The following is a 23038-nucleotide window of genomic DNA, read 5'->3' as shown; positions in this document are numbered from 1 at the left end:
GCTGCATGCCAAGAAAACAGAGGTGTCGACTTGAATAAAATATGTAGGAGGCAGGTAAGCCCTGCTCCACATAATCACATGACAAGGTGTATGCACATTATTTGAATGGCAATGCCCATCAACTAGGGGGGTGGGGTGGGCTGCTGGTCCCTTCAAATATTTTATTGGTTCCTGTGCAAGAAAATAGTCCCTTGAGATCTTCCAACTCCGGGGCGAATTGCTCGCTATTAGTTGCCACCACAGCCCTAAAAATATGGAGCCCTAGGCGATGGTTGGGAAACCAAGGGAAGGGTGTGTCCCCTGTCGTTAATAATAATAATAATAATAATAATAATAATAATAATAATAATAATAAGTCGTTGCCTTCGGGAACAGAGAAGCAGATTTCCAAGTGTCCCTATTTTCCAGGGACAGTCCTGGATTTACGGAAGTCTCTCCGGTTTCTGATTTGAATGTCCCGCTTTTCCTTAATACGTCCGTTTTCACTGGAGAAATGTTGGAGGGTATAGAGTTACCCAACCCACCTGAGCCATCTGAAGGCAGCCCTGGATAGGGAATGTTTACTTTTTAATATTCTGTTTTTATATATGTTGGAAGCTGGCTAGAGTAGCTGGGGGCAACCCAGTAAGGTAGGTAGGGGAGAAAGAGTAAAACAGTAGCAGCAGCAACAACAACGGAATAGGGCACCCCTACTTTCATGAGAAAAATGTTGGAGGGGTGGCTTTCCTATCTTCCTAAGTAGGCTTCGTGGTCCCCAGCCACGTATGCAAAGCAGGAGGAGAGCCTGCCTTTGTGCAAATAAGGGGGCTGACAGCTCCGCGGTGAGTAAACAACGTTCATTCCACTTCGATGCCATAGCGGGCGCCGTCGAGCCCTGCCGTCATTGGAGCCCCGTTGACCTTTCCCACTGCGCGCCCGGGAGAAATGGCCCAGCAGCTCCTCCGGTGCCAGTGCGCGCCTCTCCTCAGCCGAGGCCTCCGGAAGCCGAGAGCAGCCGCGGGGACCCCCGCCGTCGTTATGCAGGCGAGCTCGGCCAGCTCGAGTGCCGGAGAGCCGCCCGGAGAAGGTGAGTCGTTCTCCGGTTTTGGGGAGCGAAGACGAAGAGCCCTTTGGAAAGCAACTTTTTCGTTTCGGCGCAAAAGCGAGCCTCCTCGGCGCCGTGGTGGGCCGGGCTGGGAGTTTTATTCTGCAGCCGCGCGGCGACGCCTGCAGGTCAAGCTCCAACGCTGCAGAAAGGAAAGGACAATGCGCCAAGCAGAAATTCAGCAGGTGGAGTCCCCAAATCCTCACCCCTATCAGCTGCTGGCTTGGCAGAAGTCCTTCTGGTTTTCGACTTGTATGCAGCACAAGGCTGTGGTTTTAAATGCATCTATTTATTTGAACACACCCACACCCACACACCTTACAGTCACAGCGTGGTGTACAGAAACAAAGCAAATTAAACTTAATGGAAACTGGACCAGATTAAAATTTCAACAAGAGAAGAAAGCAACATCAGAAATAGTGCAAGATGGGGACACTCATCAAAGTCGTCGTTGTTGTTGCATATTTGTTTATACCCCATCTTTTTCTCTTGACAGATACTCCAGGTGGCTTGCTGATAAAATCAGGGGAACCACTCATTAAAAACAAACATCAATAGGATCTATTAAAAGCAAATTCATCCAAGCCACCTGCCATCTAAGGATGTGCAACATTTGCTGTTGTCTGAAAGAATGGTGTCAAGATGGACCTCAGTGGACAGGGAGCTCCATGGGTGTGGAGCCACCACAGAAATGGCCCTTCCCTGTGCCCCATGTGTTGGATCTCCTCCAACACAGGGACCATTAGGAGTGCCTCATTTGCTGACCTCAGTTTGATATGGGAAAAGGTGCTCTTTCAAGTGCTTGGAATTAGGTGCAGTACTGCCAGAAAAAAAGATGGCACCCTTTATCGCTGTCATGAACAACTAAGGACACAATCCTAACCGTAGATTGGCAGAGATGAGGGAGTTAGGATGTGGCAGACTTCCAGTTCAGCCAGCAGGGTCCCGTCCTCAGGCCATGTAGTAAATTTGTGGCTCTTTAGGAATCTGAACCAAGGAGCCTCTGGTTTGAAAATCCACATTGGGGTTAGAATGTTAAGTCTGGACACTTGCCCAGCTATGAAGCTCACTTAGGTGATCAAAGATTTTTGCCTGTAACCTTGAGGCCTACAACCATTAAACATGAAAGCGAATGTTCTCATAGATTCATCAAAAATTGGGCCATGTTCCCCTTCGTCTTTAAAAATCTGAAACAAGGGCTAAACTAGACTAGGTATATACATCCTAGAGCCAACTGTGCCTCTTTGCAGACTGTATAGGCCAGGCATAGGCAACCTTGGCTCTCCAGATGTTTTGGAACTACAACTCCCATGAATCCCTAGCTAACAGGGCCAGTGGTCAGGGATCATGGGAGTTGTAGTTCCAAAACATCTGGAGAGCCAAGGTTGCCTATGCCTGGTATAGGCAGTCCAATAAAAGATGGCGCACATTGCCAATACATAGTGGGTGTAATTTCACAGCATTCGAAGTGGCTCTAATTGTGCTTTAAGCGTTCTCTCGTGGGCAGTGAGAAGGAACTTGTTCAGAGACTGAAGTCCTTCATGTTCGAGTAGGCTGAGTAAACAGCTATGATGCAAATAGACTTTGATCCATCAAGCTGCCACGTGCCTACATTTTAATGAAAGGCATTTCAGGAGTAACTAAGCATTACTAAAGACCCTTCATACTGTAGCCTCCTGGTTTTTGAAAAATATTTTATTTTCTCGTGGTCTTTCTTACCAATTCATGTGGTAGTAGTTGTATCCATTGCATGCTGAGACCAATTATAAGCCAGCTTGTGAGCTTTATGTTATTTATGCGGCTGAACATCAGCAAAGAAATATGTCATTAAAAACTTTAAAAACTTGCTTACCCTGGCTATTTAAAACAAGACAAATGAATTAAGTTATACATCTTACACAGTGTTACAAATTGTGTTTGTAGGCATGAAAATAATAACTGGTTTTAAAATACTCATTATATGAATCAATTCTCTTTGTTCTTTGAAGGGGAAAGCAGTGTCTCATAATTAGGGTTGCCATATTTCAAAAAGTAAAATTCCTGACACCCACAAAGTTGCTGAGGTTTATTTTTGGGAAACCACCCCCAAAAATAGTGATTGTAAGCTTTTGGAGCTGTTTCTGTTGTTTTTCCATCGTGTTGCCATACATCTGGGTTTCCCCTGACATTATTTTGCTTATTCTGCAAAATTCCCCCCTGACGCCATTTTTATACCCGAAAACCAGGACATATCAGGAATTTTCCTGATGTATGGCAAGGCTACTCATAATTAGCTAAGTCAGTAATGTAAGAGCAAGTTCTGTCTTCCTTAGGGTTACTGCTATTGAGAGATGACTCATTAAAAAACTGAACATCTATTTTCCATTTTAATAATTTATAATAACTCCAATGTTTTGATGCTTTGATGGTGTTTCCTGCTTGGCAGAGGGTTGGACTGCATGGCCCTTGTGGTCTCTTCCAACTCTGATTCTATGATTCTATGTTCGTTAATTTGTATTGTGGATATTTCAGTAAAAACAAGGGGTTGTAGTACATGCATTCAAAGCAGACCTAGCACAGGGAGAACTTTCCACTGCAGCCACCTGAGTTCTTGGACTCTCCTGAGAGTTGGGGAGGGACTTTGGGGAAGGTGTGGGACAGGAGAATGGAAAATATGAGTTAATTGCCTCTAGCTAATTTCCCCAGATTTTCTCCCCAAGGGAAGGAAGCAACAAAGAATTTGTTACAGTATTTGCATAAGCATCTTATACTTCGGATGGAAACCGCTTTTGAATGTCATGAAACACTTGTTTGGAGAGCCATCATCCAAGATTTGGAATCATGGAATCATAGAATGATATAATTGTAGAGTTGGAAGGGACCCCAAGGGTCATCTAGTCCAACCCCCTGCAGTGCAGGAGTCTCCGCTAAAGCATCCATGACAGATGGCCATCCAGCCTCTGCTTAAAAGCCTCCAAGGAAGGAGAGTCCAGAGCCTCCTGAGACGGTTCCCCTGTCGAACAGCTCTTACAATGGAGAACCATTGTGGTCCATTAGACAGATTTCTATCTGGAGTACTAAATTAAAATATCTCCACTGCCTCATACGTACTGGAAACGAAATGCATGGCTTATTTGAGCTGTTCCTGGTTCTTTGTTGATTTAAAGTGGAATTTGTGCTCCCCCCACCCTTGTTTGTGAGATGCACAGGCTGCTCATGTTGGAAGCATGCACATCTTGCTGCAGGTGGCATGGACCCAAGTTCCATTTTCGACATCAAAAAGAAGTGTGAAAGTGAGACTGGTGTAATCAAGGCAACATTGCTCTGCTCCCAACATTTTGGAGTTTGTGGGCTGAAAAAAGAGAGATTCCTAGCAAGAAAAGTGAGGAATCTGGAATCTGGGGGCTATGTGCCTGACAGTTTGGGTTGGGATCAAAGTTTTAAAATGATTCCTCTAAAGCGTTTTTCAACCTAAGACATTCCTTTTCAATTCAGTTATTTCTTGCTGTGCCTCAGCCCATTTTTAAAATAAAAAAATCCAGCTGTTCATTATTATTAATTTCCAGGAAATGCCCAGTGCCTTAATTTTATTCTTTGTATCCAAGCCTGATGATGAACTTACACTCCTGTCTCTGGGACAGGGAACGACAAGCTGCAAACAGATTGAATCCAGCCCATAGTGTTAGTTGTGTTCATGATGACATTGTAAACATGATACAGTATTAGCTTTACCTAGTAACGGTTTCACATGTCACCCCCTTCAGCCAGTCTTCCAAAATGTAGTTTACTATATTAATGGGTGACTCTAAAAAGGAAAAGAAAGAATTAATAACCACACACCAGGGTTTCTTTTTGACCTGTTCTGTTTTCTCAGGAAGAAGGAATGTAATTACTGAAATCCGTGGGACCATAATGACAATTGGCATCAACAGGCCGGAAGCCAGGAATGCTGTGAACCAGGAGACTGCAGGATTGCTGGTGGAGGCTTTCAGATCGTTTGAAGAGAACAGCACGTTGACTGTGGCTGTGCTTCATGGGTTGGGTGAGGCCTTTATGCTGTATTCCTGGGCCATTCCTGAGCCTATGCAATGGCCATTGAGGGCCATTGGCAATGCAAGTGAACTGTCCTTTCCCCCTGCCCAGAAACTGGGTGTAACTGGGTGTGAGGTGACAGGTAAAGAGTGTCTTTAGTAAGGTGTGTTGGGAAGAAGTAGGGGGAGAACACAAAGACGGAGATCCATCTTGGGGCAGGCTGGCTGAAGGTCGGGTGGGAAAGATGTCTGGCTCTCTCCAGTGTTGCACTGCTGTGGGGAACAAGTCCCTCTTGAAAGGACCATGCTGTAAGATCTGGACTCCCTCCCTCCAAACTCAGATGTAAATATGTGAATAGATGATACTTCTAAAAGCTACAGCAACCTCTGCTGCATCTTCAGTTTTCCAAAGGAGGACAGACCCTGGAATCCCATGAATGGCTCTGCAGGGATTGGGGTGGCCTGTAATAATACTCTTCAGTTGTGCTCTCATTCGAAACCCTTTCCATCCAGCGTTCAATGTTCTGCATATACAGTAAGCCCACAACTTCCACACATTTAATTTGTGAACATTCAGCTTTAGACACATAGCAAAATAAATAAATAAATGAAAAGAGGGCAGGGTTCTGGGGAAAATAACCTTGGCAATCTCACCAACCATTGAACCCAGTGGGCTTTGACTAGATGTGGTTTTGACTTTTAGCACAATCCAAGGAACATAGCCCCTGCACAAATTACGGGCCTACTGTACACTTAAAACTGTAATATTTGAATAGACACAAGAGCAAATTGATGCAAGAGGTATGAAGGGTATTTGTGTCATAAAAGCCTTAAAATAAGTTATCTGCTGTGGCTCGGGATATTTGCGCCAGCATCCAGAACTCATACATGCCTACAAAATTTCCCCTGGTAGTGAGTAGGAGCAACCATGATCCTTGGCTTAGCATTCCATCTTCAAGGAAACCATGGTTGATAAGCACAGAACAAACCTTGGCTTCTGATTGTGGTTTGTATGGAGAGAAACAAACCATGATCCCCATGGTTTGGATGCAACACTAGTGTTTGGATGCAACACTAAGCCAAGCATTGTGGTTTGTAGCTCCCACTTGCTTTAGTGGAGAGGAGTGAAGTGGGAGCAGTCTGCGTGTTCATGGTTTAACCATGGCTTCCCGTGATGTGCGAACACAACCACGATGTTGGCTAGAATCACATTGTGAAGGATAAGTTAAGTTTTTAACCAAGGAAAACAGCTGCCAGTGGCAACGGGCACCAAAAAATAATGGTGGATATTTGGAGTGAGGCGTACCTTTTTCCAGGCATTCTGAAAGCAGTTCTTTGAACCAAAAAAATGAAATGGGCAACCCACTTGGCACAAACTTTAGAAAATTGGCCATTGTGATATGTGATAATGAATCGCACATTTAAATATGCGAGTGATAGTTGCAGCTACCAGCATGACAACATAACAAGCTTTCAGAGAAAAGCAAAACAGAGCGCGGGTTTTTCGTTCCTCATCTCTCCTTCCTCAGTAGATGGTCTACTTAACAATTCTGCTCTATAATTACAATATTTACTTTGCTGAGATAAAGAAAAACAGTATTTAGTGGAATCAGAAGCAGCTGCATTATTGGTAGTCTTGAGGGGGAAAGGATAGAGATTAGAGTTGGAAACTTTAAAACAAGAAAGATTTATGTATATTTATGTTTTTTTAAGGGCTTTGTCCCTCAAGGATGTGTATACATAAGGTTATTTTTAGACCATCAATTTGATTGAGAAAATTATAGTGTTGGGACTTGATCCGAGAACAGTGGTCCCATCTGTTAAGCTCATATCTGGGTGATGCCTGCTTTGTGGCCTTTTATGTGCTGGGCTCAGCAAGTGAGTTATTCCCTTCCTCCCTTCACTGTACAGTTGCAGAGCTGGTTCTTAAAGTAAATACTGCGGGCACTCGTGCTTTGGTTTTCATCATGGTGGCACAGTCAACAGCAGCTCTTTCTTCTGCTTCCAACGCACACAAGAAGTCATGGTTCCCCCGCCACACAAGAAAAGGCTTGAATTAGCTGCCTGTGCGGTAGAGGAGGGAGTAGGGAGACACGGTTTTTGCTGATGACGTGGAGGATGTGCTGGCCGGTATACATGCCATCAGGAACCCTTTGAATGAAATTCTTGGCTGTGGTTAAAATGCTTCTTGCCCGGGGGGGGGGGGGGAGGGATGATGTGCCCCTGTTTGGTTTTTGTACTGGAAGTTATTAAAATGCCATTCTAAAAAAGGGAGTGAATTTGATACACTTACATCCCCCCCACCCCAATTTCAGGTTTTGGCTGTTCTAATATTAGACTTAGGATGAAAAGCAATTTTGATTATTTTAATTCTGTGCTTTGTGCTCTGTATAGTGTAACTTTGTGTTGTGAACCGCCCTGAGACCTACGGGTATAGGGCAATATGCAACTTATACAACTTTAATGAAGGAGGAGGAGGAGGAGGTTGATTTGGCCTGCAAATTTTAATTTAGTTGATCACAAGCTGCAGACCAACCAGCAAAAAAAAAGGGCAAAAGCAATTTTAGACTGCATTAACAGCAGTTCAAACGCATGCCAGTGCAAGCAGATAAATAGATACCGCTGCTGCATTTCTGTGCGCTCTGGTTTCCATCATGGTGTCCTGTTGCTCCAGAAGCGGTTTGGTGATGCTAGCCACATGACCCAGAAAGCTGTCTGTGGACAAACGCCGGCTTCCTCGGCCTGAAAGCGAGATGAGCGCTGCAACCCCATAGTTGCCTTTGACTGGACTTAACCGTCCAAGGGTCCTTTCCCTTTCCCTTTTTGTTTGGTCAGACTGCATCTGGAGTATTCTATCCAATTATGGACACCACATCCAATTATGGACGACCACCCAGTGGGGGGGGGGGGTCGGGGGTCAACCAGGATAGTGAGAGTTCATCAGGAACATAGTCCCATGAGAGACTGTTGAAAAAGCACCATGAGTGGTATTCAAATAAGTGTTACTCAGAGGAGATCCACTGAAATTAATGAGCATGATCATTTCAGTAGGTCAATTCTGACTAAAACTTAGTTTTACCACCCAGTGTGTTTAGCCTAGGGAAGATAAGAGTAAGTGGGGGACGTAATAGTGGTCTTCAAAGAGCTGAAGAGCTAACATGCAGAAGATGGAGTGGACATAAATCAGGTCTAAAACCAATGAGGGGAAATTGCAGGGAATCGGCTTTTGCCTAAGCATTAGCAGAAACCTCCTGGTGGTAGGAGCTGTTAGACCGTGGGAAAGGCTTCCTTGGGAGGTGGTGTGTTTTCCTTTGGTCGAGATATGTACATGGAGACTAGATGGGCATATGTCAAGGATGCTGTAGTTTCATCCCGCTCTGCATGATGATCTCAGATCCCGCTCTTGGATGATCTCAGAGGTTGCTTCCAACTCTGCTGTTCCATGAAAATTCCTCTACCCCATTGAAGAGCATCTAGAATGGCTGAAATAACCAAGAGCCTAGCCAAACAACAAAAAAGGCCGAATAGAAACCAAACTTTTTTTTCTTTATTCCATAATCTTAACTTTTGTGTGTGTCTTTCTTCTTCTATGTGTGTGTGTTTTAGGTGGCAATTTTTGTGCTGGTTATGATTTGAAGGAGTTGGCCCACGCCCCAACCTCTATCAAATTGGAACAAGATGTCACCCAAACGCCTGGCCCCATGGTATGTTCCGGAAGGAAATCCTGACGATTTTCTGAAAAACTGATGCCCTTTTCCACGGCAGTGTTTTGTTTCGCTATGGAAACCACAGCGCTTTTCAGTTAAATTTATAGACATTAAAAAAAAAAGCGGGAGGGAAAAGAGGAATCTTTCCTTCTCAGAAAGTAACTCAAACCAAATGGGATTGTTTTCCCAAAAGAAAAGTTGTAATTTGTCTACTCCCAGCAAACGTGGGAATCAAGCACACTGTGCCCTGTGCTTTATATAATGTGAACTTGGTGTTTGAGTGTGCAGGGCCAGTTGTAGTGCCTATGGAAGCAGAGGTAAATAACGCAGTGTGGATGGGAAAGCTGTGATCCAGCCTACATGAGCATTAATTTGCGGTGCTGCTCCTTGCTTGCCCATGAGTCATACAACACATTTTGTTTCCTTCATGTATCGCTGTGTTCGATAGACAAAAGTGAGTAACCCATGACCCTCCACATGTGGCTTGACTACAACTCCCCTGACCATTGGCCACGCAGCCTGGGGCTGATGGGAACATCTGGAATAGCCACTAATCCAGACACTAAAGGCATAGACTTTGAACTGATTTATCAGGATTATATTCTTAAAGGACATCAGAGGAGACAAAAGAGATGTGAGAAGAGGTGCCACGAAGTATGGGTTTCTGTTAGTTTTGAAATACGTTTAATAGCCCTGTAATGATAAGGGTTGCTTACTCAAATTCTGGGTGGGCAGTGGTTGCGGCCTGGCATGGCTCCCCCAGGATGCGGAAAATATTGTCTCCCTCGCGGCTGGCTATTGGGATCCTCAGCTGGCTATGAGGGGTGATGGGATTGCCAGCCAAAACATTGAATCTGATGAGGCCAATGGTAGCCTTTGTGGGGTGTGGGCCATAACCCAGGCACAACCCTGTTCGATTATCAGCCTTCAGCCAGAAGGCTAATACAGGTTACATGCACAATGCCTGAGCCAAAGCCTACCTAGATCTGTAATCTGAGTGGACAGTATAGGACGCTATCTTCCAGAGATGCCTCAAAAGTCTATTTGGGTGTTTATTTAGCTGAACGTGTGAAGGGGCTGTGGGGGTCATTGTGTGTGCCCCTTCATTCCTCTGTAGCTGGATTTTAACTGAATGTGACCAAATGTTCTCCTCCCAGTGGTTGCGAACACCATGTGAAGAAGGTTTCCAGTTACAGGAAGGACTGTAACCACTTCCACTGTGGTTCCACCTGAATGTGTACAAGCCCCTGTCAGACCTTCCCCTTCAACATGGGAAGAAGGGCAGCATACGCAACTCCTCCATGGACACAATCAACAAATGTCTGAATGTATTTTTTGGTTTCTGGAGACTTGGACATAAAGGGCTCCCCTCAGTAATCCTAGATGGCGGGCCTCTTGCTTAAGGGATGGGCGAAATGCGATTAAGTTCTTTTTCCTTGGAATTGAACATGGTAAAAAGGTAAAGGTAAAGGGACCCCTGACCATTAGGTCCAGTCGTGACCGACTCTGGGGTTGCGGCGCTCATCTCGCGTTATTGGCCGAGGGAGCCGGCGTATAGCTTCCAGGTCGTGTGGCAAGCATGACAAAGCCGCTTCTGGCGAACCAGAGCAGCACATGGAAACGCCGTTTACCTTCCCGCTGTAGCGGTTCCTATTTATCTATTTGCATTTTGACGTGCTTTTGAACTGCCAGGTTGGCAGGAGCTGGGACCGAGCAATGGGAGCTCACCCCGTCACAGGGATTCGAACCGCCGACCTTCTGATCAGCAAGCCCTAGGCTCAGTGGTTTAACCCACAGCGCCACCTGGGTCCTGTAATTTCCAGCTAACGTGGACACACTTCGCACGTTAGTTTTGACTATATGCTCTGCATCACCATGAATGTTATTAATACGTTGTCTCTGGGTCAATACTGATTGGAATATATTCTAGTCCTATTGAATAATAGTTCTAACACTATTCCAATACCTGTTACAGGGTCCTTCCCGGATGAAGTTTTCTAAGCCAGTGATTGCTGCAGTGAGTGGATATGCAGTGGCTGGTGGGCTTGAACTATCCCTCTTGGCTGACTTGCGCGTGGTAGAAGAAAGCGCTATCTTCGGAGTGTTCTGTAGGCGTTTCGGTATGTTTTGTGAATTGCATGGAGTTTGGTTTCGAATGGGTATAAAAAGTGTGTGCGCCCTATATCTTTATGGTCGGCACAGCACATGGCCTCTGATTAGTTGATTAAGCTGCTAATTAAGGTTTACAGCGCTGACAAAAATGGGATAGGCTATAAAAGTATCAAAAGAGATTTTTTTAAAAAAACAACCTTTTTTTTAATGTGAACAGTCTACTATACCTGCTCAAAAGACTTGCGAGCAGATTGGCACAGCTGACTTACTGAGTATATGTAGTAAATACATAGTAGGGCCAGTTTGGCTCAGCGGAGAGTGAAGCTATTTCGTCTTCAAATTGAAGATATTTTTGCAGCGCACGTCATGTTCATTAATTTCAATGTGTTTACTCTGAGCAGAACTTCACTGAGTCCCACCCAATGGATTCATGGAGACTTAGGGTGGAATGCAGTGTTGCCCTGATGGTTCCATCAGGGAAAGCACTTCGGCTTGCCAGATGGAACAATGTCTCCTCTCCACCACCAACCCACATGCTGCTCCAGAGTTTATTGTAGCCCAGGGCTTCCACTGATGGGTCTCATTAGTTCATAGAATTGTAGAGTTGGAAGGAACCACGAAAATCATCTAGTCCAACTTCCTGCAATGTAAGGATCTTTTGCCCAATTCGGGCTAAACCCCACAATCCTGAGTTTAAGAGTCTCATGCTGTACTGAGCTATCCCTCAGGATAGTTGAATCCTGTCCTTACTCTCTGGCCACTATTCTTTGGCATTTCAGACAAATTGCTGACTTGAACTGTTTCCTTGCTCACTACACTAATTTTGCACTAGCTAAAGTCAGCCAAGGGTATAAAACATCTGAAAAGGGAACCACTGCAGACCAGGAAAAGATGGAAATTCAACAGGTGCAGGGGACAGGTTCATTGACACCGGCATTACTAAGCATAATTAGAATCAGAAATTAAAGAATTAAAAGAATGACCGCTTCCCCAACATAAAGGGGAGGCGCATTTTGCGCAGTCGCGCGCAGCCCCCCTTGGGAACCCTAGGGCAGATCTGGAAGTTTGGAGGCTGGCACAGCCTACCTGAGGCTGGAGGCTGGAGTCACCGCCCACTCCATCAGCCGACCAATCCGGCCGAAGGGGGCGTGCCAGGGGGATAGGCCAGGTAGGATCAGGTAGGCTTACCTGCACACAAAGAAGAGGGGCCATTCCTGGGAAGCAGCCGACCCGGAAGCTCCCTTTGCCAATAACGCGAGATGAGCGCCCCAACCGCAGAGTCGGTCACAACTCGACCTAATGGTCAGGGGTCCCTTTATCTTTTAAAGAAGCATTTGCTCAAATTGCACTGGGATCAATACACCTGATATCAGTACATTTGTCTCCTGTGCTTGCTGGGTTTTCAGAGTGTTGGAAGTAGCCGTGTTGTTTGCACATCACAGTAAACCGAAAGCCGCGCAAGGGCTGATTGTGCCCTGCTCATGCTGGGGAGAAACAATCCATGGCATCACATGATGTCTGCTCAAACAGATAATGATTGATAAGCCAAGTGCAAACCTTGGCTTGGGAACCAGTGTGGTGTAGTGGTTAAGAGCAGTGGACCCGTAATCTGGTGAACCGGGTTTGATTCCCTGCTCCTCCAGTGTGCCAGAGAGCCAGTGTGGTGTAGTGGTTAAGAGCGGTAGACTTGTAATCTGGGGAACCGGGTTCGTGTCTCCGCTCCTCCACATGCAGCTGCTGGGTGACCTTGGGCTAGTCACACTTCTCTGAAGTCTCTCAGCCCCACACACCTCACAGAGTGTTTGTTGTGGGGGAGGAAGGGAAAGGAGATTGTGAGCCGCTTTGAGACTCCCTCGGGTAGTGATAAAGCGGGATATCAAATCCAAACTCTTCTTCTTGGCTTAGGGTGGTTTGCTAGGAGTGAATCAAACCATGGTGCTTGGCTTGCACATGACCCTAAGCTCAAATATCATGATTTGCTTCTCCCCAGTGTAATCAGGGAGGAATGAAGTGGATGTGATTGGCTTGTGCACAGCAAACCATGGTTTATGGCTTACTGCGATTGTGAACATAGCCAGAGTCTCTGTAGGACACATCTCATTGCTTACCTTTTGGCCATGTGTTTCATGATAAGAAGGCAGTTGGATGGTAGATGAGGATTATACATGCCTTTATCCCACATTATGGGAGTATAACGTGTTAGGGTTGCCATATTTTGAGGAGCAAAATGACGACTCTCATTTTGCATACCCATGAAAAAGTGGGTGTGTCCTAGAAAAAGAGGACAATGGCGACCCTAGTTTCAGAGACATTAAGATTCCAGTTTGCTTAAAACTTGCTTATTTGAGTGGGGGTTCCCCCCTTTAACTATTGTTGGTTGGTTGTTGTTTTTTAAGGTGTTCCGCTGATAGATGGTGGCACTGTTAGACTACCAAAGCTAATTGGCCTTTCACGCGCGCTGGATCTCATCCTCACTGGGCGGCCCGTTGGTGCACAGGAAGCATTTCAGCTTGGACTGGCTAATCGAATTGTTCCCAGTGGCCAAGGTAGGTGTCTTATGCACCATGTCACTAGTACTGGGTTTAAAACCAGTCACAGTCTCACAACATAACCTACCTCACAGAGTGAGGGAGCAGGAGAATCATGTGTACCTTCTTGGAGAAAAGGTGGGGTATAAACAAAGTAAATAAATAATAAGATTGGACTAATCCAGGGGTCAGCAAACTTTTTCAGCGGGGGGCTGGTCCCCTGTCCCTCAGACCTTGTGGGGGGCCGGACTATATTTTGAAAAAATATATGAATGAATTCCTATGTCCCACAAATAACCCAGAGATGCATTTTAAATAAAAGAACACATTCTACTCATGTAAAAAATGTCGATTCCCGGACCATCCGCGGGCCAGATTGGGCCGCATCCAGCCCCCGGGCCTTAGTTTGGGGACCCCTGGACTAATCCAGTGTATTATTGGGCTGCTACAGTCCTGCATGTTTCAGTTTCATTCAACCTGAATGGAATTAAATGCACCGAGTGGGATGCAAGACTGCAGCCTTTGTTGTGCTGAGTCATGTTTTTAGATAGGGAGATGACTTGTGGTCAAGATTGGACCAACAGGCTGGTGCAGAACAAAGGTCTAATCCAGACACCCCCCAAACTCGGCCCTCCAGCTGTTTTGGGACTACAGTTACCATCATCCCTGACCACTGGTCCTGTTAGCTAGGGATGATGGGAGTTGTAGTCTCAAAACAGCTGGAGGGCCGAGTTTGGGGATGCCTGGTCCAATCTGTTGCAGGGCTCTGTTGGCATCTCCTTTAGTGAATGAAGGACCTGGTGCGCACCAGGAGTTTTCAACTACAGCTCCCATCAGCCCCAGCCAGCATGGCCGATGGAAGTTGTAGTCCAAAGTGTTCAGAGGGTTCTGGGTTTGCAAAGGCTGCTTTAGAGAAGTTCTTACTGGCCATAGACTAGCAGGCAAAAAGCAATTCGGAAGCCTAGCTTTCTAGCGTTTTTTTCCTTTTCCCCATGGGGTGGGTGGGAGAGGCTAGGCAGGATGCCCCCCCCCCCCTATCTCAGAGCCCTGTAGAACACATACGTCGCATGTGAACGTATAGCACCCTTTCTGTAGCCAGCAACTGGCAGCTCTTTGCGAACTTTCATTCCATTCAGAAGGCAGAACCCTGATTTCTGTTTAATTTAGAGCGCGGGTTTGACAACATGGAAATACATTTCTTTCAATAACAAGGGTGTGTCCCATCACGAAAACACATTCCTGCTGCTAACCTTTGACCACCGAGGGGGAACTACCTCCATTAAGGTAAATGCACACAGCAGTTCTCTTGACTAGACTCCGGAGGTTTCCTGCAGAAGGAAAAAGGAAGACCCTTCTGAATCAGGCTTTACCTCATTCTGAATTGGCATGGAAGCTGGCTTAAAAAAAACGACTAGCAACAGCTGCTTTGATTCAGCTTAAGCTGGTGGGGCTGCTGTTCTCCTCCCCACCCCCGACTTGTTAACAAAACGATGACAGCATGTAATGTACGTATCTGAATGCAAAACAAGATTTGGAAATTGCTGGTGGGGTGAGGCATCCGTATTGTAGCAGAGTTTTTAAAAGGAAATAAGCCAGGACTCAGAGTCAACTAGCCATAACAAAAAAGGTACATATTCAGATGTTTCTCTCTTTTTTTAGGCTTCCTGTGTATGCGAGTGTGTTAAAATTTAGATTATTTTGATCGTGGAAGTGTAATGGTGGGGTGGGTGAGGGAGATCATTAATAACACAGTAAGTTATTCAATCCCTCCTGAAGCTGCCGCCATTCTTCAGGTCCAAGAAGTGAGTAACGTCTCCACAGACTTTCTGCCCATGTGCTCTGTGCGTTCTGATATCCGGATTCCTTTTGAAAAATATGGCTGTTTTGGTTGGCATCTGGAGAAGTATCTTTTGAGAGAAACATGAATGAAACCCTGTTTTGTTTACCGTGAGCCAGGGATGTCCAAGTGGGGCCCCCCTGCAGACCAGATCCACACACACACACCAACAATTTTACCTGTCTCCCTCTAGCAGCCCTTCCAAACCTAATTGGAGATGTCTTTTCATACAGTTTCACTTGTAAGAAACAGAGCAAATGTTTTCAAGTACAAGAAACTGAGGATGCGGGTCTTACCCAAATTTACCTGGGGCTGGGATGGGAGCAAGTCCTGCTGAACTCAGCGGGAATTCATTTTGATCAGGCAAGCATAAAGGTAAAGGAACCCCTGACCATTAGGTCCAGTCATGACCGACTCTGGGGTTGCGCGCTCATCTCGCGTTATTGGCCAAGGGAGCCGGCGTACAGCTTCCAGGTCATGTGGCCAGCATGACAAAGCCGCTTCTGGCAAACCAGAGCAGCGCACGGAAATGCTGTTTACCTTCCCACTGTAGCGGTACCTATTTATCTACTTGCACTTTGACGTGCTTTCGAACTGCTAGGTGGGACCAAGCAACGGGAGCTCACCCCGTCGTGGGGATTCGAACTGCCGACCTTCTGATCGGCAAGCCCTAGGCTCTGTGTGTGGCATCTCTTTCGGATGTTATAAATATATGTATGTTAATAATAATAATAATAATAATAATAATAATAATAATAATAATAATGTAATAGTAAGTAAAGCACATACAGTCTATAACTGGAAATCGCTTTACTGCTTAGGAGCAACAGTTGCAGGGGGCGTTGGGCATCCATCTGTCTGAGAGACAATGGAGTGCGCTTCTGGGGGTGAAGTCAAACTGCTGCATTAGCAGCAATCAAGTGACCTCTCTAGGATGCAAGTCTGGGCAGTGTGTATGGAGGTCCTGGGCTACCCAGATGACAACATACCCCCCCCCCCCGGCTATGCTAATGTGGTCCAAAGCAGAGCAGAGCTATACATTTGTCACCATCTTGGCTGCAGGAATTGCCGGAAGGAGCCGTACAAGGCGCCATCCAATTGCCTTAGGGAGATAACTCTGGATTTGTGTTGGGTAGCCTTTTCTTTTCTCACAGATACCCAATAAGGCAGTAGAGGTTTAGGATCAGAGTGGAAGTTGCTGTTGGAAGGCCATAGGACTTTGGACTTTGTCATCATAGCTGTCAAGTTCTCCCTTTTTTTTAAAGGGAAATTCCCTTATGCCGAACAGGCTTCCTTAAGGGAAAACTTGACAGCAATGCTTTGCCATGGTGGGCCTTCCAAAGTCTGCTTCCTGGAATCATCGGGAAGCAAAATTGGGGCTTTGTTCAGGCTTAAATTTATTAAATGTAATATCCTGTGATTACTCCTATGCTCCAGCTTTATACTTTTGGTATGTGTGTACTGAAAATCAAAACACTTTTCTTATAAACTCAAAGCCACACGTAAAAAAAAAGGCCACATGTTCCTAGTGACAGAAATTGTACAGTTCTTGATTTCAACATAGGCCAAGAACAGATTTGCACTTCTGTGCTGCTGCTGCTTCTTTCTTATTTATTTATTTATTTATTTATTTATTTATTAATTATTTTAAATAAAATTTAAAAAACAGCATAGGCAACAGGTTGCACCTAAGCATGTACCCTGCCTGCCCCTATTTCCTAAGGTGAATTCTTGTTTCTCGTTGCTTTGTCCATGGCAAAGCCCATATTTTTGTATTTGGGGAAGCTTTTGAGAATTTGCTCTAAATAATATTTGCACGTTGACCTAAGTTACTATTCCAGCTCCCAGAAGTTAAATCCCCCCCCAAGGATTGGGGGTGGGTGAACAGATGCTCTGTGCCACAAAGCAAGGGTACAGCTTGACATTCGTACACACTGTAGCTGGTTGTGCTTTTGAACTTGCTAAGTGTAACCATATTTTGGGAGAATTTTTAATAAAATGCATTTTTTATATATTTCTTTTGCTTTTTAAAGTCATCTGAGTCCCAGGCTGTGGTTGTTAACTTAATTCTTTTCTGGTTGTCTAAAGACAGTGTGGCTACTTCCTCTCTAGCCCTTTATAGGCATTGCCAAAATACTGTAAGTGCAAAAAGTTAACCACAAGGGCCTGGGCAGTCCGGGGACCAGTGTCTTACTTCTGCTACCCCCACTTGTGTTCTCATCCCTCTCCAACTTGCGGAAGGCTGTCTTCTGAAATGGGGAGGCACCAGTATTTGTGGAGGCTTCCTGTGTGTTCTAGAACAGCGTTTCTCAACCACTGTTCCGCGGCACACTAGTGTGCCGCGAGATGCTGGCTGGTGTGCCGCAACGTGCGGCAATGAGAAGGGCGATTTGCATTGTCGCGTGCCTGGCGGCCGCCAATAAACAACACTGATCCGCCGGAAAGCAATATTTCTCCTCCTCTTTCCCAAAGCTCAGTGCAAACGAGCCTGGCGGCCGCCAATACACAACACTGACCCGCCGGAAAGCAATATTTGGCAAGTGTTTCTTACAGTCATAATTATAATATAGGGCGGCACAGAGTTAACTTTTTAAACTTTTTTAATGGTGGTGTGCCTCGTGATTTTTTTCACGGAACAAGTGTGCCGTGGCCCAAAAAAGGTTGAGAAACACTGTTCTAGAAGCCTGGAAAATCCAGGTTCTAGAACCCCAGGGGTCTTCCAGAAGTATAGGAGGCCCCCCCACTTCAAAAGGTCAGCCTCCACCAACTCATGATAATGGTGAAGGGGGGGGGGAGAGCTGGCACTCTTGTCCTCACTGTGCCTGAACAGGGCTTTTGGTCTGTTCCACAATTCCTTTCTCATCAAGATAAGATACTAAATGTTACAGAATGTATTTCAGCTATTCTGTAACAACTGTATCAATTATAAGATCCTTAAGTTTGGGTTTTGGGGTGTTTTTTTTAAAGAATCCTTAAATTTGGGTTTGTTTTTTAGTTGGTTATACTGTAAAGGAAAGTGTTGTGGCTGTTTTATTAGCGTACTGCATCAGAAACTAGTGCTTGGCAGGGCTCAATTAATAGTTCCAGTAAACAAATTCTTTTATTCTGTATTGCTTGTCTGTGGCAAATCACTGGCTCTATTTTGGTGATGGCATGTGGTGGGAGAAAAAGGGTAAATATATGAGAGACCCAGTTTTCGTCTGTGACATTTTGGGGGCATGTCTATTGTTTCAGCTGTATTTTATTTCTTTTGTTGGTGAAGCGGCAGCAGCAGGTTCCGGTGAGACCTCACAAGATCTCATCAAAATCTTACGAGAGATCGTCAAAATCTTGCATAATATCTTGTTGAAATGTGGCACTGCCTCTTTGCAGGTGCTGCTGTGCAGCACAGGTAAAAAGGTGGCAGTGGCAGAATGGCACCTTCATGTTTCACTGATAATAATAATAATAATAATAATAATAATAATAATAATAATATATTATTTATACCCCGCCCATCTGGCTGGGTTTCCCCAGCCACTCTGGGCAGCTTCCAACAGAAGTATTAAAATACACTAATTTACAGTGGTACCTCTACTTACGAATTTAATGCGTTACGAACGCACATTCGTAAGTTGAAAAAAAATGTAAGTCGAATCCCATAAGAATGCATTGGGAGAAAAAATTCGTAAGTCAAAGCAACCCTATCTAAAAATTCCTAAGTAGAAAAAAGCCTATCTAAACTGCATCCAAGATGGCGGACAGAGCTCCATTCGTAAGTAGAAACATTCGTAAGTAGAGTTACCGGTATTCGTAAGTAGAGGTACCACTGTATTAATCATTAAAAGCTTCCCTAAACAGGGTTGCCTTCAGATGTCCTCTAAAAGTCTGGTAGTTGTTTTTCTCTTTGCATCTGGTGGGAGGGCGTTCCACAGGGCAGGCGCCACCACCGAGAAGGCCCTCTGCCTGGTTCCCTGCAACTTGGCATCTCGCAGCGAGGGAACCGCCAGAAGGCCCTCGGTGCTGGACCTCAGTGTGCGGGCAGAACGATGGAGGTAGAGACGCTTCTTCAGGTATACTGGACTGAGGCCACTTAGGGCCTGCCCCTGGCTGTAGGGCCCTCTTCTCTGCCTGTCCTTCTTTCTCTTTCCTTTCATGTCCTCTGCCCTTTGCACACTATCTTGTTTTAGGTGGTAAAGATTCCATCCCTTTTATGCAGTATATAATTCCTACATGGTGCCTAGCACTTGTTTAAGCACATACTATTTATTTTTAGAAGAGGCCAAGGGTGTTCTAACAACTGAACCTTATTAGGAAATACTTACTGGTAATTAGAAGGTGAGTAACAGTGGAGAAATTTCCCCTTTTTAAGATGGTTTCCCATCACTCCTTATCCTCTCATGCAGCTGCCAGTGAACAAGTGGACACATTCAGTTCACATCAGGTAATGGCCAGGCCTACGAGACCTAGTCTGTGCACTGCACATGAGAACGGAACATGCGCCTCAAAACATACTCCCATAATGCTTTGTGACGCACGGGGTCCCCATGGCAGATGTCCAGAGATTCAATGATAGACGTTGACACAGAAAATATTTCTCAGGTTGTGGCACTTGATCGCACAGGAGGAGGAGATGAGGGGTAAGTTCTAATTTTAACAGTAAAAGGGTAAGGAGTACAGAAAAGGAAAAAATTGTTATCAGCTCCCTAACCCACGCCCTGCCTTCTTGGTTAAAATCAGACCACCACCTCACTCCCGTCTTTCTGCATGTTTGAGGCAGTTCTATATTTAAATACACAGAACTGCTGCTATCTAGCTTGACACTTAGCTTTTGGCGCATATGTGTACATTTCTATATTGGGATGTATTGGAAGTACAAATAAAGTTACACTGGGTTAAGTGTGGATGTGGATATTCAAACAAAGTTGTGATTATGTGCAGAATCGTAAGTATGAGGTTTTTTTTGGTGTGCTTTTAAATCACTTTCCAATGCTTATATAAACAAACAATATTGGTTTCTTAGTGATGTTGTTGTTGAATTAATCAGTGTTTATTCACCACAGCCACTCTCTCTCTCTCTCTAAGATTTCGATCTGGGAGATCCGTGCGATATTTTTGGAAAAACATTTCTGGGCAAAGAAAAGGAGTGGTTGCTAGTTGTGTGAATTAGCAAGGTGTTGCTATTTCTCATTAAATACCCACTGCTTGACATCTTCCATTAAAATATGCATTCGCTTGATAAGGAAAGAAAGAAAATAGGGCAAAGACATCATTTTTTATTTTTAGACGGCTCTTCCCATGCTCTTCCATAGATGCAGAGTTCTTGGCCCTGCCCATATTGCCCAGAGATGGTATCTTCTTCCCAGGCTCTCCTTCTTCCCAGCCTTGTTTATTGTGACCATAGAGCTTGCCAGCAGATTATCAGAGAGACGTTGATCCTCTTAATACCACTATGCATTGCTGTTGGTCTTCTTCTGGACTGAGGTCACAGTATGGAGCAGAGGGGTGGGAGCTGTTTCTTGCAGTTTGGAATCTTCAGCTTTGAAAATGTGTTTACTTGTCTTCAGCCAGTTTTGTTTTGCAATGTGTTCAGCAAATGTTCCTGCAGAAAGATATGCAGGCAGCTGTGAAACAGAAAGTTTTGTGCTGAAGCTCCTGGCGTCTGTTGTGTCTTCCTGGGTAGCAGAATATTCTTTTCTAAGCCAAGCATTCATCCCTCCCTTTTACTCTGCAATTGAATCCTATTACATTGAGGGTGTTTAGAGACTGGCATTACCTTCAGGAAATGAAAGGTTTGAGGTTATGGTAATGTAAAAGCAGTTTACTGTATATATAAAAATATATAGCGCTAGTACTTAGAGGCTTAACTGAAGGCGTTACATGAAATGTAGAACATGTGTGAAATCATTTTAATGAGTTGTCTGGAAAGAATGAAGATGATACATACATTATAAAAGCCTATCTAACTTACTGAAAAGCATAACAGGTGTAGAGCAGGAAATTAGTGATCTAATGGGTGAGCTTTGACTCACTGTTTTGGAATTACTGGATTAATACATAGGAACCACTGCACCAATAAAGTGGTACAAAGCAGAATGAGAATTAAGAGTAGACAGGAAATAATAATTGAAGCAAAGTCTCCATGGGATTAGAGATAGCAATAAAAATTTCTATGATCAAGGATTTCCACTCCACCAGGACTTCCTGCTCATGGAAGTTGCCGCTGTGATTTTTGCATGAAGATTATACTTTTCCTCTCATAAGTTAAGCAACAAATCGGCGCCAGCGGATCATGATAGTAGAAATATATATAAAAATAACTTCTTCAGATACCCATGTGCATGCATACAAAAGCTCATACCAAGAACAAACTTAGTTGGTCTCTAAAGTGCTACTGGACACTTATTTTTATTTTTTATATATATTTCTACTGCGTCAGACCAACACAGCTACCTACCTGAGTCTAGGATCATGATACTGTTCCCATAACATCTGATAGCTGAAGTTCACCTACCTTCTAAATAAAAACGAGAACCTCTTTTTGCTCTTACTCCTCAAAGAGGTTTGCTTTTAGAGTTTGGAAGAATTATTCACTCTATGATGAGAAGCCTGCTTGCTGTATTTCTGCATAAGTATAGATTATAGAAGATCCCCCCCTTCTTCCTGACTTTATACTGTCCTCAACACTAATGTCTCATAACAAATGTAACCAATCTGTAGAAAAGACTGTACAACTTGAAAAAAAGAGAGAAGGCATGTACTTTTGTAAAGCAAGAAAACCTTTAATAAGAATAAGAAGTATAGAAGATTTGAAAGGAGGCAAACCCAGAGCTGGGACTTAGATATAGAGCAGGACACATCCTGTCAAAAAAATGCAATTCCTCTGCTTTGGAAATGATTGAAGAATCCATTCACTCCCAGTGCAGAGATGCCGTCAGGATAAGCGTCTCTCAGGGGAAGCTGATTGGAAGGAGACGCAGAACAGTGAGTCATACAGAGACACACTGAGACATGAGGGGGTACAGTCATACCTCGACATCCGAATGATTCCACTTCCAAAGGTTTCGACTTCCGAAGTCGACAACCCCGGAAGTCTTTTCGGCGCGCGCACCCTGCACCTGCGCAAAGTGGCACGGTCAGTGCCTGCGCAGGAGCGCGGAATCACGCTTCGCACATGCGCAGAAACGGTGCTTCGACATCCGAAGACTTCGACTTACAAAGATGGCCGCGGACCGGATCGTCTTTGTAAGTCGAGGTACCACTGTACTCAAGTCTAGGTGCAGTTTTCTATTATTGTGGCCCACTTTCCCTAATTTTAAAATATGGTTGTGTTTCCCTTTTCTTTCTTCCAGCTCTCCAGCATGCCATTGAATTAGCAGAACAAATTTCAGCATTTCCCCAGCACTGCATGCGCGCAGACAGAAATTCTGCTTACCACAGTGCGTTTGATGCCTCTTCCTTCACAGAAGCCATGCAGTTTGAGTTCGACACAGGAGTACAGGTGGTATTAGAAGAATCTGTTCCTGGTGCTAACAAGTTCAGCTTGGGGCACGGGCGTGGTGGAGCAAAGTTGTAGCCGTTGAGTATAATGGCTCTTTCTTCTGAATGCATTAGCTTCACCCACTTTATAGTAGAAATAACTATGTTGCACTTGCAAAATAAGAAAAGCACATGCAGTATACTGTACAGTCATACCTTGGAAGTCGAACGGAATCCATTCCACAAGTCCGTTCAAATTCCAAAACGTTCGGAAACCAAAGCTCGGCTTCTGATTGGCTGAA

The 23038-nt window shown here is 44.7% G+C and overlaps 1 protein-coding gene across 2 annotated transcripts; it reads left to right on the top strand.

The window, feature by feature from the left end:
• The first annotated feature begins 329 nt into the window (after positions 1–329).
• Positions 330–23035, top strand: LOC118089788 (enoyl-CoA hydratase EchA19-like). Of its 2 annotated transcripts, XM_035124696.2 has the most exons (6): positions 337–1066; positions 4938–5105; positions 8701–8798; positions 10777–10921; positions 13310–13459; positions 22610–23035. In XM_035124696.2, the coding sequence occupies exons 1-6, from the start codon at positions 925–927 to the stop codon at positions 22831–22833; spliced, it is 927 nt and encodes a 308-aa protein (XP_034980587.2). In that variant the 5' UTR covers positions 337–924; the 3' UTR covers positions 22834–23035. The 2 variants fall into 2 exon arrangements, with proteins under 2 accessions (XP_060133961.1, XP_034980587.2); XM_060277978.1 differs by lacking the exon at positions 13310–13459 and having other exon boundaries at positions 330–1066.
• Positions 23036–23038: the final 3 nt, after the last annotated feature.

The sequence above is a fragment of the Zootoca vivipara genome, chromosome 8 (assembly GCF_963506605.1).
Source record: "Zootoca vivipara chromosome 8, rZooViv1.1, whole genome shotgun sequence".
Taxonomy (NCBI): domain Eukaryota; kingdom Metazoa; phylum Chordata; class Lepidosauria; order Squamata; family Lacertidae; genus Zootoca; species Zootoca vivipara.
This window is presented reverse-complemented; position numbering and strand designations above follow the sequence as displayed.